This window comes from Aquila chrysaetos, chromosome 5, assembly GCF_900496995.4.
Source record: "Aquila chrysaetos chrysaetos chromosome 5, bAquChr1.4, whole genome shotgun sequence".
NCBI classification, from domain to species: Eukaryota; Metazoa; Chordata; class Aves; order Accipitriformes; family Accipitridae; genus Aquila; species Aquila chrysaetos.
Window position 1 is genome coordinate 51,987,469 of NC_044008.1, and position 15,153 is coordinate 52,002,621.

General features: G+C 44.4%; 1 protein-coding gene across 6 annotated transcripts in view; it reads right to left on the minus strand.

Annotated features, from left to right (window-relative positions):
* The window catches only part of LOC115341334 (cell migration inducing hyaluronidase 1), a 119,643-nt gene that overhangs the window by 21,116 nt on the left and 83,374 nt on the right, over nt 1-15,153 (minus strand). For all 6 annotated transcript variants that reach the window (XM_030014124.2, XM_030014122.2, XM_030014119.2 and 3 more), the window contains exons 12-16: nt 12,007-12,182; nt 11,212-11,421; nt 4,739-4,944; nt 1,421-1,490; nt 430-558 (exon numbers count right to left, since the gene is read on the minus strand). In XM_030014124.2, the coding sequence (XP_029869984.1) occupies nt 430-558; nt 1,421-1,490; nt 4,739-4,944; nt 11,212-11,421; nt 12,007-12,182 (791 nt within the window). The remainder of the gene's footprint in view (nt 1-429; nt 559-1,420; nt 1,491-4,738; nt 4,945-11,211; nt 11,422-12,006; nt 12,183-15,153) is intronic.

The following is a 15,153-nucleotide window of genomic DNA, read 5'->3' on the forward strand; positions in this document are numbered from 1 at the left end:
ACAGCCCCACAACATGGCATGCTAAAGGTAAATAAGTAAAGAGAAGGCGATTAGACACAGCGGCCCATATTTATCTGTCTAGAAGCTGTTCAGTTCACTGCTAACATTGGCAGTTGAGGTCTGTAATTAGACAAGCTGCCAATAGATGCTCCTGGAGGCACTGTTTTAGGAGTGCAGAAGCAGAGAAACAGCCTGAGCAGTGGGAAGAGCCTCTCCGAACACCCAAGAGCCAAGTGAAGCGGGTGCTGGCTGACTCTGAGAGCTCCCACGCCAGCACGCAAGCTGCTTTATCTGCAGACACAAACAAGCTTGCGGTAACTTCTAGTGAAACAGAAAGCACAGGCATTAATAGCTTGCAGACCCAAATAGCTGGAGTGAGAAGATGGTGGTTTTTTTCGAGGGCAGCGTTCCCGTTGCGTGCAGACTCACCCGGTAGTTGGAATGTGCACGGTTGTTGGAGAATTTTCCCATCGGCATGTGCTCCGAGTAGCCGGGGGAATACATGCCCGCTGAGGGCCCCGTCGGCACGTGGTGCAGAACAAACCAAAAGCCTGTTTCCTGAGAAAGACAATGGTCATCTGAGACTTTGCTTGAACTCCCTTGCTGGTCTACATTAGCCCAAGGATTTATCAGTAAAGCCACAAGACGTAAGCCAGAAGATTTCAGGACAAATCACAGCTAGCAGCATTGACCTGTATAACTACATGCAGCAAAGAGTTTCACACACACACACATTCACATTCACACTCCCGCATCTTCAAGGTGTCTGAAGTTAAGCTTTGACATCTGTGTTGAAGCTATAAGTGAGACTTTCGAAATCCATAACACACACACATACACTGATGTCCTCTTATCACTGCAAATGCGGATCTTAAAAATCAGATCATTTTTATTTAGTTGCCTAAAAATGTATCTGGGAGCCCGAATCTAGGTACTTAGATTTAGAAGCTTTGGAAAGACCACATCTCTTTGTTTAAGGCTTGGTTTGCTTGTTTGTTTGTCTTAGTAGGAAAATAAAGGCTCCTGGTGTGACCAAGAATTCCTGTGGAATTAGCATTAGTGCTGATTGAAATTTCAGAGCACCATTACTGTACTGCAATCAACAGAATCATTGCCAAAGACTTCACTGGGACTCCGCAGTCACATTTATTTAATTTATTCAGGCTGCACACTGTGGAAAGGCTGAGAATTTTTTGTTAAAGCCATCCAGCTCTAGAAACAGCAAGTGACAAGAAGAGTGGAGCCAAAGGGAAAACATTTTTTTTTTATTGGTGGCACTAGCCACATTAATATATGTCTCGATCAAGCAGTTTCAAAAATGCCTGTGTGACAGAAGCAGGTTTTATTCCAGCAAGAGCCTCAGCCTTGCAGGGCTGTAACCCGTCTGAGTTGTTACCAAATAAGAAACTTCTGCACTCACTTCAGATCCCGCAGCTGCACAGTTTATAAGGTTGTTGTGTGGGTTGGCTATCCAGAAGGTGGATACAGCGCTGCAGGTCAGGAAAACAAATAACAACATGAAAATGACACTTTGAGCACACACCAGAGTCACAGATCAACTCCCCCCAGTACAGGCAGGGCTGATAACCCCTCAGATAAGGGGAGCTGCCTAGGGGGCAAAGGGAATGTTGGTTTTTTCTTTCTCTTCTCATACCACATGTGTCCTCTGCGGTTTGACAGAGAGCACGGCCTTATCTTTTAAAACCCCAAGTATTAAATGAGGAATTTTGACTGCAATTCCAAGTCTGCTATGAAGCTGTCAGATGTCAATCATGTTTTATGATAAGGTAAATATGTTGTTGCACAAGTCACAGAAAAGAACTTTGCCCCCAAATAAGCCCTTAGGTTCATTAGAAACTCATTTAATCAAGGGACCCAACGAATTGCCTCTTAAGGGCTTTCCCAGCGTACCCCAGTACCTGCCTTTTCCAAGAGCTGCTGTGATTCATTAACTTTATTTGCTCCCACCCTCCTATGCGTTTCTTTTGGGACAAAAGGACTCCGTTTGTCTAATGCACATGAAAGACTCTTAATTGAAAGATTCCCATCACGGAGGAAAGATCAATCCATCCCTGTCCATCCTGTGACAGACAGCATTCATTAACCAAGAGGCACATGAACTCTGGGAGGAAAACATCCAGCAGTTACAACCAGCAGACTAGCTCCCTAAATTTGCTGGGAGAGATTTGCCCTTCTGCAGGGGATGAACCTACGGAACCCTTATGTCTATTTTAATCTTGCTATGAAGGACTTCATGGGGGCTTTAGGCCAAATGATTTCGCTGGCCTAGGATGAAGTTCTGTTTGTGCGACTTTATCAAGAAAATTTAGCAATTTTTTTCTGTTTTAGGCATGGGTCTGGCCTAGAAAGGAACAATTTGAGATTATTTATAGACTACCTCCTACTGCATAGGCAAGGGCAAGGATATTGTATTTCCACACCGACCTGTCTTTCAGCCCAATCCCATTCCTCAGAGCCATGTGGACTGGGCAGGTTACTGTGTCGTTTGGCACAATCCTCTTGTCTTAATTGCTGGCAGCGGCTGCCTGCCTGCCTTTTCCAAGCCGACGGAGCGGCAGCCGGTGCTCATCCCTCGTCCCTGTGCTGGGTGCCTTGACCACTGCCCCAGGGGGTAGTGTCAGTGTACTCATGCATTTGCAGGCTGGATGAGCCCAGTGCATAACAAGATATTTTCTGATCAGACCTTGAATTCTTTTATAAAGGAAGACACGGCAGATCAAAGTACCGTAGGACATTTTCATTAGACGTCCACCTATTCCTAGTGCTTTTTCATGTAACAGTCTTCAAACTGACACAGAATATGTCCCTCTGACTATTAAATGGATTATCAGTGGAAAATGAGCACAATGGCTGATTAACTCTTATTTTATGAATGGAGACATTAAGTGTAATTTATAAACAAACACAGATGTGAAAAAGACCATTGCATGAATTCATCTCTTTCCCTTGCCAAACTAAAAAGCTAAAAATATGTTTCTTTGGACAAAACCCCAGTTTGTTGTGAGGACAGAATGGGTGATACTGATACAGTCTCAGCAGATTCAAAGAAAACCCCGAAGATTTTTAGCTGTTAGGCATCAATCAGCTTCTAACTGTCTCATTTTCAGGATGGAAGTCTGGCTCCAGAAACTTTCTCACTGACTTTTTGTGAGTCAGATATTTAGCGCTGTTTTAGTGTAGAATTCTGCCCCTCCCATCAGAATACATTCCTGGAGAAAAATCTGGACTATGGGCAGAAGTGTTCCTATCTCCCAGCAGCTTGAACACAGCGCCAACGCTCTGTGATCTCATGACAAATCTTCACCAGGAAGACCTCCCATTCTCTTGCACAGGAGTCTTGTCCTCAGGATGATCCACCATCAATTTTAAACTCTTAAAGGCAAGCTTCATGTCCAGCTTTTGACAGAAAACACTCTGAAAACAATGTGGTTCTACAGATCGGCTCCAGACCACTTGCTATGCTCCCTGGACTACAGCTGGGGATCTGCTTGCCTAGCTGTTAAGCACGCTGGTTTTACTTTAAGAGTTTAGTACTCTCTCAAGAAGAGTCAAGGGGATGGGGAAAGAAAAAGAAAGCTAATTAGCTGCCTGATAGGCATCAAAACGAGTAAGTTCCCTGAACAGCCAGTAATAAGCAATGAAATCATATTCCTAGATTGTGCACCTTGATTTTGGGGCAGAAAAACAGCTGGAAAAGCATGGAAAGAAGGGCTAGAATGGCCTTCAGGAGCTCGGTGAGCCCATACCTTGCCTTATGAAAGGGTCAACTACAACCGCAGTATTTGTGACTGGCATTTCTCTAACCTGTGCTTAAAATTACTGCTAATGAAGAACCCATGAATTCCTCTAAGAAAAAATTCTAATGCTTAACTGTGTCGCCAATCTGGTTGTGTTTCTTCTATACTTCACCTGATCTTTTTCTGCAAGGCAACAGAACTGCAAAAAGAACTTGTAAAATCCCTTCTTACTGCAAATGCTTTTATAATCCTCATCTAAACCTCAGTTGGCAGATCTGCAAGGACACTTAGAGGAAAGGATCTTACAAAAAGGGAGATGAAAGGCATTCGGCATTTTTCAAGTTTAATACAGTATTTGTGGCAAATAGAAGTTTTGAGAAGTGCTCATGGAAACGTTTTCCTGAGCTCATGTATGGACAGACGATTAGAAATCCAATGGGTGTATACAGTCTTTGATCTTTTATTGTCAACTTCTAATTCTGTGCTAAACTGCATTTATTATATCATTTTGGATTCACTCCACAGTTTGGGCAGACTGTGCCAAATGAATGCATAACGCCAATGCCATATCATTAAACAGTATCTGTTCTTCACAAATAATGACTTCTGAATTAATGGGATTATTTTCAAAATCAGCTACCGTTTGAGATGAGCATGAATGTGAGAACACAGTTCATTCGAACTCAGCAACATTTTGCTGAGCCATTGGGATCAAGACTCCATAAAGCACACAGTATCACTGTGTACTTTGAAAGAGAGATTTTCAATATCTGAGGTAGGAAGCAACTCTATTGACTTTATGCTAAAAATGAAAATTACACCCTAGGTGTGTAGGCAAGTATAAAGATCCCAAGGACACTGGTCTCCCAACCTTTGGGTCATGCAGCCCAGACCTCTGCAGATGACTACTTCATCATATACATGTAATGCTATCTCTTATGGCAAAGAAAAGAAAGAAGAAAAGGAAGGCTCCCACTCACCTGCAGTCCTGCCTGGGTTTAGGGATGTACCCAGGGTAAGCACCCTCTGTGATCAGCTTGCACATCTTGCTGTCCCGGTCGGAGGGGAGCAGAGTGCTAGGTTTAACAAGCAGTCCAAGGCAGTGATCAAATGTGTTGCGCTCTTCTGGTCCATCCTCCGTAAAGAAGCAATGGCCCAGTGCGTCATAACCCACAACATCCTTCACCTGCATGTACAAAACTAAGGTCAGTGGTCAGATTTCACGCTTCAGCCCCTGTATAATAAGAAGAAACTTCAGAGCAACGGCACGTAGGAACCTCAGTACCCTCTTGAACTCAGGGTGTATAAGCAAAACCAAAACCAAAATCACTCTCTGCTCTTAAGAGCTTATAGTCTAAGCAATAACGCCAACACTTAAATTTAATTAGAATTTGTCATCACCTAGGAAATGCTCATTCCTTTCTTTTGTTGGCCTGTGAAATCAAAGACTGTCTTAGCAGGAGGCTGGAAAAAACACGGGGTGGGGGATGAATGGAGGATGTTAGATGTTCAAATCACATCTGGGCTCATTCATCTTCACGTGGAGTTACATGAACAGCTACATAAAATGCATCTGAAAAATGCAGCTGAGCTGAAAAAATATTTTTTCAGGCTAACAAAGAGGCGGCAAGTTGTTTTCCAGACAGGCTGGCTTGTTTTAGGTTTGACCTGATCCTTTTTTCCAAGTTGTTGACAGAAGCTTTACTTGACCCTGAGACAAATCAGCTGGTGTTAATCAGTGCTGTTCTGGTTTTGGTTTGAATGTTGTTAACATCAGGACACCGTTGTGTTGGATAGAACAATACCCATCACACCACTGAAAGATCTGAGAAAACATTTTCAGGAGCAGATACGTGAATTTGACGCCTAAGGCTAGGACTGGCTGGGAAGCAACAGCCCTTGGACACACCGTCCCCAGGAAGTCAGTTGTTAGTGGATATGTCTGGGATATGGAAAATTGATTTCAGGTCTCCATTGGCCAGGTGAAGTGCTGGCTCTCCTGGGCTCTCTCCTTGCTCTTCCCATCAGCCATCACCTATCAACAACCTTGGACTTGGGAAACCTTCCTGGCAAAGGTTAGCCTGACACCAATGTGTTTCTACAAATGCTTCTGATGAAACAGCAACTGCCAAGGGGCAAAAGCCAATATTAAACTGAATAAAAGACCTATTCTTTTTGGTGTCATTGAGAGACCTGGGTGCCCAAGTGCCTGAATTACTTTTGTAAACAGGCCTGACACTCCTCTGTCATCTTCATGCCTCATTCTCAAGGCAAGGAGCACCAATTTAAAATAAAATCCCAGGACTAGTGTTGAAATGATTACAAATACGTTTTCACATAAGAAAGAACACTTTGCTTGCCAAATCTATTACAAGCTCACATCTGCACACACATCTATTATGTATCATCCATGCTCCAGCGTAAATCTCTGAACTGGAGTCATCACAGTAAATTAAACACAGCTAAAATGACCTGCAAAATGGTGCATTCCTTTAAGCTACCTCACTGAAATTTACTGCTAACTTCCCTGATCTAATTAGATTATAGCTTTTGCAAGGTTTAGGCTTCTTTATTTAGGTGTAAAAACCTACGTACTAGACCAAACTGTCCCCTCTAGGAAGAATGTTCTGTCCCAGCCTTGTAATGGTAAAGGTTTACAGGGTAGAAGAACATTTCAGGAGAGTGAGCTATGTTCAGAAGAAGTTTTCCAACAAGCAGAGGAAGTCTTTTAACCACAGAGATGTCAGAATGGCACAGAAACTGCCACCAAAATCTATTAGCTTTCTCTCACACAACAGTAATACTGGAAAGACACAGAAGTAACGGTGCTGCGACATTTAGATGATGGAAACAGTTTCCCTAGAGAAACGTTAGCCACTTTGTATGGCCATTTATCTTTCCAGCCAGCACAGCACTGCACCAGGACTGGGACAAGAAAACCTGTAGTGACCAGACTTCAGCTGGGGCAAAGCCCACCTCCGTGCATGGGGAGTAACGTTGCAGGGGAACGCATCTCCAGGTACAGTGAGAGGGGAGTGAAGCAGAAAGAGGTGTGTGCACTGGCAGAGGAGCTCAGAGCCAGCAAACGCCTGTTGTTCTCCTAACTCATCCCTGAAAGCCCACAGAACAACATGGAGTTATCAGCCAGGGACCTGGTCCCTAATGCATTTGTCACCCTCCATTTGATTAATTACTTTTGCCATATTTCATCTTGGTCAGCTCTGACTTATTTTTCCCGTGGGTGTTTTCATGCACAAGCCCAGTACTGAGACGCTTGGATAGCAAATGAGATGCTTGTTCCAAAATCACTTTTCCAATGGATTTAATTTTTTATTTTATTAAGAACTTCCTAATAGTCCATAACCTTACCTTAACCATGAGTAATTTATGGCCAGATAATGCCATTCATGGTAAAACAATTGCTGTGTAGTATAGCTGGATTAGTAAAAGCAGATACGACTGAAGCACAACCGATAGACAGATAGATAGCACGTACGATAGATAGCACAACCTCTTATTCCATGAAGTACAGCTCTGCCTTGGATTCTGCCAGACTGTTTACTGACCTCCATTTAATTTCCCTCCCCAATTGCTGTTTCTATTTTAGCTCTCACACTGAGATCCAGTGGAGACAGTGGGAATCAGAGCAAAGTTCCATCTCTGGGATAGCAGTGGCGTAACTAGGTGGTTTTATGGCCAATATATTAAACAAAACATTGGGTAATTATTGCATTTTCAAACAATAATTATCATGAGAAGACAATTTCCACAGATCTGTTTCCAGAAGAACCCTCCATGCCTTCCAGTGAATATGGATTTGCAAATAAGTGTAGAATAGCCCATCAATGGAAGTAAGCTAATGTTGAGATAGTGACTTTCAGCACATGGTACAGACCCACAGAAAAACATTTCTGTCATCAGGAATGACTGGACACTCTTTTCTCTTAGTGTTTTTAGTATGAGTATCTCTGAAGTGACATGAGAAAAGTGATAGCAAAGCAAGCAGGGAAGCCTATATGTAAATTACCAGCCTGCTTTAATGACAGTTAAAAATAACTGATGCCCCTCTCCCATTTGTTAAAGCATTTGCATAGTGTCCTGGTTTCAGCTGGGATAGAGTTAATTGTCTTCCTAGTAGCTGGTATAGTGCTATGTTTTTCAGTTAGGTATGAGAAGAACGTTGATAACACTGATGTTTTCAGTTGTTGCTAAGTAATGTTTAGTCTAAAGTCAAGGATTTTTCAGCTTCTCATGCCCAGCCAGCAAGAAAGCTGGAGGGGCACAAGAAGCTGGCACAGGACAGAGCCAGGGCAGCTGACCCAAACTGGCCAACGGGGTATTCCATACCATGGGACGTCCCATCTAGTATAGGAACTGGGGAGGGGGGGCGGGGAGGGATTGCTGCTCGGGGCTAACTGGGCATTGATCGGTGGGTGGTGAGCAATTGCACTGTGCATCATTTGTATATTCCAATCTTTTTATTATTACTGTTGCCATTTTATTAGTGTTATCATTATCATTATTAGTTTCCTCTTTTCTGTTCTATTAAACAGTTCTTATCTCAACCCACGAGTTTTACTTCTTTTCCCGATTTTCTCCCCCATCCTACTGGGTGTGGGGGGGAAGTGAGTGAGCGGCTGCGTGGTGCTTAGTTGCTGGCTGGGGTTAAACCACGACACACAGGTACTCAACCGCAGTCATGCAAGAAGCCCCTCTGAAATCAATGGCTTAATGTTAAGGACATCATTAAGTGCTGTGCTATGCGGAGGTTTAATAGCCCAGCTAGACTTCTTGTATGGCAGTTTGCAAAGTGTGGTTTGTGCACATCATCATCAAGGCAAATTTTCCCTCAGCGAAGTATGCTTTGGATCTACCTGATCTCAGAGGGAATGGATGTTACCTGGGGAAAGACAGAGCTCATCGCTGTTTGCACAAATGGTGATCATGCATGTAGAAACAGGCAGTGCTGCCCAAGTGAGAAAATAACAGGCAATGAAGAAATGTGTAGAATAACTATCATAATCACCAGAGATCCATGTGGGTCTCTGTGAACATATCTGGGGCAGAAGGAAGAGGAAAGGAAGGAAAATAGAGTCGGAAAGCAGATGAGGAGATTGTGGTGGGATCACCTGATGAATCAAGGCATGGAGCTGCTGACCGCAGATGTCTATCACAGAGCAATGAAACAACATTGCAGTGATTCAAACTTTGGAGCACGCCTTCTGTGACGCAATGGGACAAACTTGTTCAGATTGTTTTATTTCACTGGGGCTTTCTTTTCAGTTGTCAGCAGTAATTATATGGTTAAAATAAAAACCAGGTAAAGTATTATGAGTAGAGTTTAGTATGAGTAGAGTTTAGTATTCACACATTTTGATAAACTATAATCAACGGGGATTAAATTCTTGACTAACGTTTCAGATTATATGTCCTAAATTCTAAGATTTCTCTTGGGTGTCTTGTCATGGAGGCAAAGCATGGTCATTTAGGGAATTGTGGCTGTTGAGTAACAGCAAGAGAATCAAGCTGCTTTCATCAGCTACAGCAGCCTGTCTAAACTTCATCGTGCCATCTTGGCTGGAAAAGCCTGAGCACGTGGATCCCTATGCCATGGATCCCCCAGGGCACATTCGTCACTTGGAGAAAACACAAGAGACAGAACTATTTCCAAATGCTCTCTATGAGCCCATGCGTCTGACCGATAAGAAAAATGCCAGGCTCTGGGTATTTGGTTTGGCAAGTATTAATCAATAGGGAATGAAGACCTCATATTAGATCCAGAAGCAGGGCTTCAGTTGGTCTGCAGCTTGTCAACAGCTGTGCAACCTCTGTGCAGCCAGAGAATGTGTTTATGGTGCCATTGGTAACAGCCCATGATGGTGTGACAAACGAATCCCGCAATGCTGCCCTGCCACTCTCCACATTAATCATACACTGAGCTGAGCCCCTGTACTGCCGACTTCGAATTGGGAAGATGCCATATGACCCTGAATGCCTCATCTAATTTATATAGTAGAATGTCTTTTTTCTTCAGAAGCCGTGTTCACTTGGTACGTTTTTAGGATCATGTTACAAACTTAGAAGGATAGAGGTCAAAACCAAAGCCTCGCATTCATAAATAGCAAATAAAAGCTGCTCTGCTCCTGGAGCTGTAATTTCAATGCCCTCTCTTCAACTTCTGTGCATTTTAATTATGTCTGTGACTTTCCCTTCCAATGATGCCACTTTTAGAGGTTGTAGCCTGCAGTCCTTGCCAAAAAGAAGACTGTAAGATGAAGCCCTTGATGTGCTAGAGTCAGTAAAGGAGGAAGCATTCATCAGCAAGTAAAGGGCAAAAATCGTGTCTTAGCTAGGTGTTGAAAGCAAATGTCACTCCCCAGATAAATTCAAGGAAAACAGATTCTTACAGGCTCCTGCTATGAGATGGTACGGTAACTTTAAAACAGTGGTATAGATATGAACTCCTAATGCACAGAGACCATGCAGGTTACAACTGCCAATGATATGTCTTCTCTTAAAACTCTGTTATATATAGTTGCAGGGCTCTTGACTGTACAAATGCTCCTCTTTGGGGCTCTGATACACTTTTTTCCTTTTGGAATACACTGCGATCTCACTGAATGGGTGAGAGTCCTTTGCCTACAGAAATCTTGTCATTTTAAGACTTCGTATTTGAGCTGATACCTGGGGAAGAGTTGTATAGTCAAACCTGATGTTTATTTCATCCCTTTAGCAGCTCTGCTTTTGGGATAGATTTCTGCACATTTCCTAAATATGGGTAAGAAGAAGCCATCAGAGATGGGGTAAGGGTGAGCAAAGCCTTTTGGGGTTATGTGCCAGTCTCCAGGATGCTCAGTAAGGCAGTGTTGTTTTCCCTCTGCATCCTTAACAAGAAGAAGAAGGCACCCCTGCGTCTGGGGAGAATCTGAATGTGTTCTTACCATCTCTGGTGTGCTGTAACTTGTCTGGTAAGCATAGGTCATTTTATAGATTTATCCTAAATGATTTCTTGTTTTGGGGGGTAACAGACAAATCAGAGCTCTGTGAGTGCATAATGTTGTGAATGGCATTGCAAACACAAATGTTTATTACAGGAAAGATGAAGCTCACTTAAACCTTCTGATTATCCTCTTTAAATAGCAAGGTCTCTGTCTATAGATAGATCCAACTACTCATTAGAGACGGGCTGGTCTGCAGACATTGCTGCACACAGACAAAAGCTCAGCCCGCTCTGAGTCACGTGCAGCCTACAGTGCCACATTGGCCTCCTCCTTTTTAAAGCAGGTTGAAATATGCCTGGAATATATAGCCTCATAATCAGGATGGGGGAGGAGTAAGACACTACCTTTAACAATCAAACACATCACCCTGCAATAATTAAGCTGTATTCATGCTCTGAGGAAAAATTTTGACTGGTGCCTCGATCTCTAAGGTAGACACTGGGCCTTCTTACCAGTAAGCCATTGGATCCATGGACTGTGACGCAGCGGGAGAAGGTATGGTGGATGGAGACATCCTTCACGTACGTTGGAGGGTTGTAGCCTCCTTTCTCATCCACATCTCCAGCCATATGGAAGTGAATTGGGTAATGTCCCATTGTCTGCTGGCCCATATATTTCAGTTCTAGACCTTCAATATGAGTAGCCTTAAAATTAAGAGCAATCTGGAGAACAACAGAACATCAGTCAAGAAATATAAAAGACTGTTGAGGGCAAGAAGGAGGGGACTACAGGGATAGGAAATGTATAGTAGCTGCTAGAGAGATTTACTGCATGGAAGGGAGTGCATGGCTGCAGAGTGAGGGAAAGAGGGTCAGGGTGGCTAAGAAGACCATAGTAGCTCTTTGATCCCACTACTGCTGCCATGGCTACATTTGACTTAATTTCAGAAGGAAAACAATTTGCATTTTTAATGTTTTCCATGAGTTTCAGTCAGCTGGGATCAAATCAAACTCCCTGGGCTGAGCACCACCAGAATCTGGGGAAAACTGGGATCGGGATGTGGAGACTGTATCTTGGATGGGTTGAGCACCAGCCTAGCTGGCTGAGCAATGTATGCAGGGGCGTGAGGTGCACTTCAAAGCCAAGGGACAGGCAGCAGCAGCAGAGTGGATCTGCTGCACCGTGGGGAGAGGCTGTTTGCTCAGCGGCTGACACAAGGGGTTTTTCCCTTTCTGCATCCTGGCTTCCTTGGTATGTGAAGGTGTGGCTGGGTGGAGGAAAGTGCAAGGAGAGGGCTCCAGCCCTACCTTGATGTGTCCCCCAAAGGTGTCGAAATCAAAGAAGGAGCATAACTTGCTGCTGTACTCATAGCACCGGCCCTCCACCTCGCCCATCACCACAACGTTGCGGCTCAGCAGCCCCACTTCTGCCCGCATGTCAACACCATCAACGACTTCGCCAATGTGGAGGTACGTTGCTTTCCCTAAAGGAACAAGATCCAGTTTCAGGGTTACTCTGCCAATGCTGCTGGTTTCCCCTTGTGCTTCCTGTGGTGGGGTTGGCATGATAATGAAAGGAGTAATTGAATCAGCAAAAACTGTTGGCTGACTCCTCAAAGGAGGGAAGGCTGGAGCACAGGTGTCACCCAAGGTCTTGCTGAGATATTTGCAATAGAGGAAGTGGGATTTTTGGTCTTAAGTTGCTTCATTTAGTCAGGGAGTTAAACCAACATTCTGCTAGACAAAACACATTTCCTACCTTGAAAAGGGACTGCAATCATTCAAGATCTTTTTACTTTGGATTACAATCAGCCGTGTATGAACATCCAATGCAAAGAAAATTGATGATGTAACTACTGAAAAGTCTAAATCCCCAAGGTTGGCACAGCACTTCCCATAGTGAGACACTGGGAGCTGCTCAGATTCCACAGCACTACTCACAGGCGAGCATCAGTCTGATCCTGCTAACGCCATGACTGCTAATCTAAGCAAGGAGAAGACTGGGCAGAAAGCCTTGTGGAAATTGTGGCTTGGGACAATTGCAACCCCTCATCCAGCCTGTGGGCTGCAAAACCTCCCACTGCCTGCCCTCCCAAACCTCTCAATTTTAGATCCGCTTGTATGCCTCCAAGTTGCTCTCAACACTTTCCTCTGCCCTGGTGTAGTTGGAGTCAATGGGATCTTCCATCTGCCCTATGCCACATCTCCCTTTGCCAAGCCAGGTTGCTCATAACCTCCTCTGCACTCACACCTGGCTCCATGGAGGGGTTAAAAGCACAGAAAGCTTTCCCTGGCCTGACCAACAAGGGGTGAACTCCAGGCAGTGCGGATGTCTAGAAAGCAAAATCATCTCTTTGCTGTAATTTCATTCAAACATATTCATACTCCCTCCTTCCTTCCGTGGCTTTCTGCAGAGAATGCAGTTGGGAAAAGGTTCATCTTACTGACTACATTGTGTATTATTCCAGTAAAAATAAGTAATAAACTCTTTAAGTAAACACTGAACTTTAAGGAATGCTACACTTGCATGTATTTCATTTCAATGCAATCATTCAAATCCATAATTAGAAACAAATGGCAAGCCTGAAGCCTGGCTATCGCTGCAAAACACTTCATGCTTAAGCAGAGGTGCCAAGTTGAGGGGAGGATTTTGAACACTGAAACAGTCTTGTTTTTAACCAAAACATGATGCTTTGACTTTATAACAAAGATAAGCAAACACTATTCACTCCCTCTTCTCCTGCAGCTGGGAGCAGTGTAGTTTGATGGTAATATTGGGATTTGGGAAGGGTGAGTGCTCCGCCTTGCTCCGAGACTGCTGTGTTGCAGGACAGGGTTCACACCACTACATGTGCCCTCTGCCTTGGCACCTCCCCCTTCAAAATAATGGCATCATGTGAAAAAACACTCTGTTAACTAGAGGAGTGGTTATGGCAGAACAGGTGGATGCTTTTACCCAGGGCTGTGGTGGGAAGATGAGGCTCCTCTGAGCTCCATGCTCAGCCCCAGAAATGAGGGGCTGCAAGGGGCCATGGGTTTGCACCTCGCCCACTTTTGCAACTGCCTCCCCAGAATGTCGTGGGCTTCCCCGTGGTGTTGCCCTGAAGCCAGTGAGCCTCATCAGGTGTGTGGCCAAAACCAGACCCAGCCCGTCCGAAAAGCAGCTTCGCTTCCCTTATTCACATACATTAAAAAAGCCACTGCAGTGAGTGTCCTCCATGCTGTGCTGGACCCTTGAGCGAGTCTATTAAGGAGCACAGCCTCTCGTTATAAAACTGGGTTTAAGCTGTTATTTTTCAGTTTCCCCCAGAGCTGACCTTTCTTGATTTACTGAAATGCAGGAAGAAGTTCAGATAATCATAAGAACATCCTATTTGAAGCCACATCTCCGGGATTTGTGGCAGTGAAATTAGATAGGCAGTTTTGTTATTCATGCGCTGAGTTCTAGAATAATAAATGTCGTGCTTGCATGTATTTAATTTAATTTAACACCAGTCCAGACATGCAAAATAGGGTAAGCACTGACAGGAATGTTAAATACGGACTAACCAGTTTCTAAATATAACTTCTTGGGTGCATGTTTTTCACTTTGTGCTTTTGCTGACTTGACTTGTTTGGAGATAAAAGGAGAGATGGAAAGCAATTCCCTTCCAATGTAAAAGTGGATTTTGAATAATAGCGCCTTTAACAGAGTTTTGAAAAACTAACCTCCCCTCAAGGCAGCCAGAAATTCAAGCTCCCCATGGCAATGGGGCCGTGCTCCTGAAACGGTTCGTGGCAGACAGACCCTGGCACAGGAGCCCTCAGGTGCTGTAAATGCCCGCTGGGAACGAGCACTCCAGCACCAGGCACTTCCCATGGGGCTGGGAGGACCACGGCGTGCACTTACAGACACGTGGCACTTCCAGGGAGCCGCTGGGGCATGTTTAGTGATGGGCATGAAAAAAAAACAAAAGAGGCTTCTCCGTGGCAAGTTTGGGGAGTTCACACGGGGACGGGAGCATCTCACTCTGCAGAGCTACAAATCTGAAATTAGGCTGCCGCTCACAGCCAGCACACAGAGCCTTCCAAGAAAGCAGCCACGATATCTGAAACACTGAGCACTGACCACGGGCAAACCCAAGCCAGGGGTTTGCAAACCGGCACTGAAGTTAAAAAGGCAACACTGTGCTTTGAACATGGGAGGAATGTGTCTGCTGCTTCAGCATCAAAGCCGATGCCTGTGATTGCCCAACCGCTAACAAACCCAGGGGTCACTGATTCACCATCTCCTCCTTTGGGCTCGGTCTTGCTGCATCCCTCATGGACAGATGTTGCCACGCCAGCAGGCCAGGCTTGTGCCATGTTATAATCTAAACCAAACAAAGCCTTGCAGTGACACGAATTACGTCTCCCCACAACAGACCTGTGTGATGGACTAGGAAAAGCACCCTGGGTTTGCTGATGTGTTTGTCA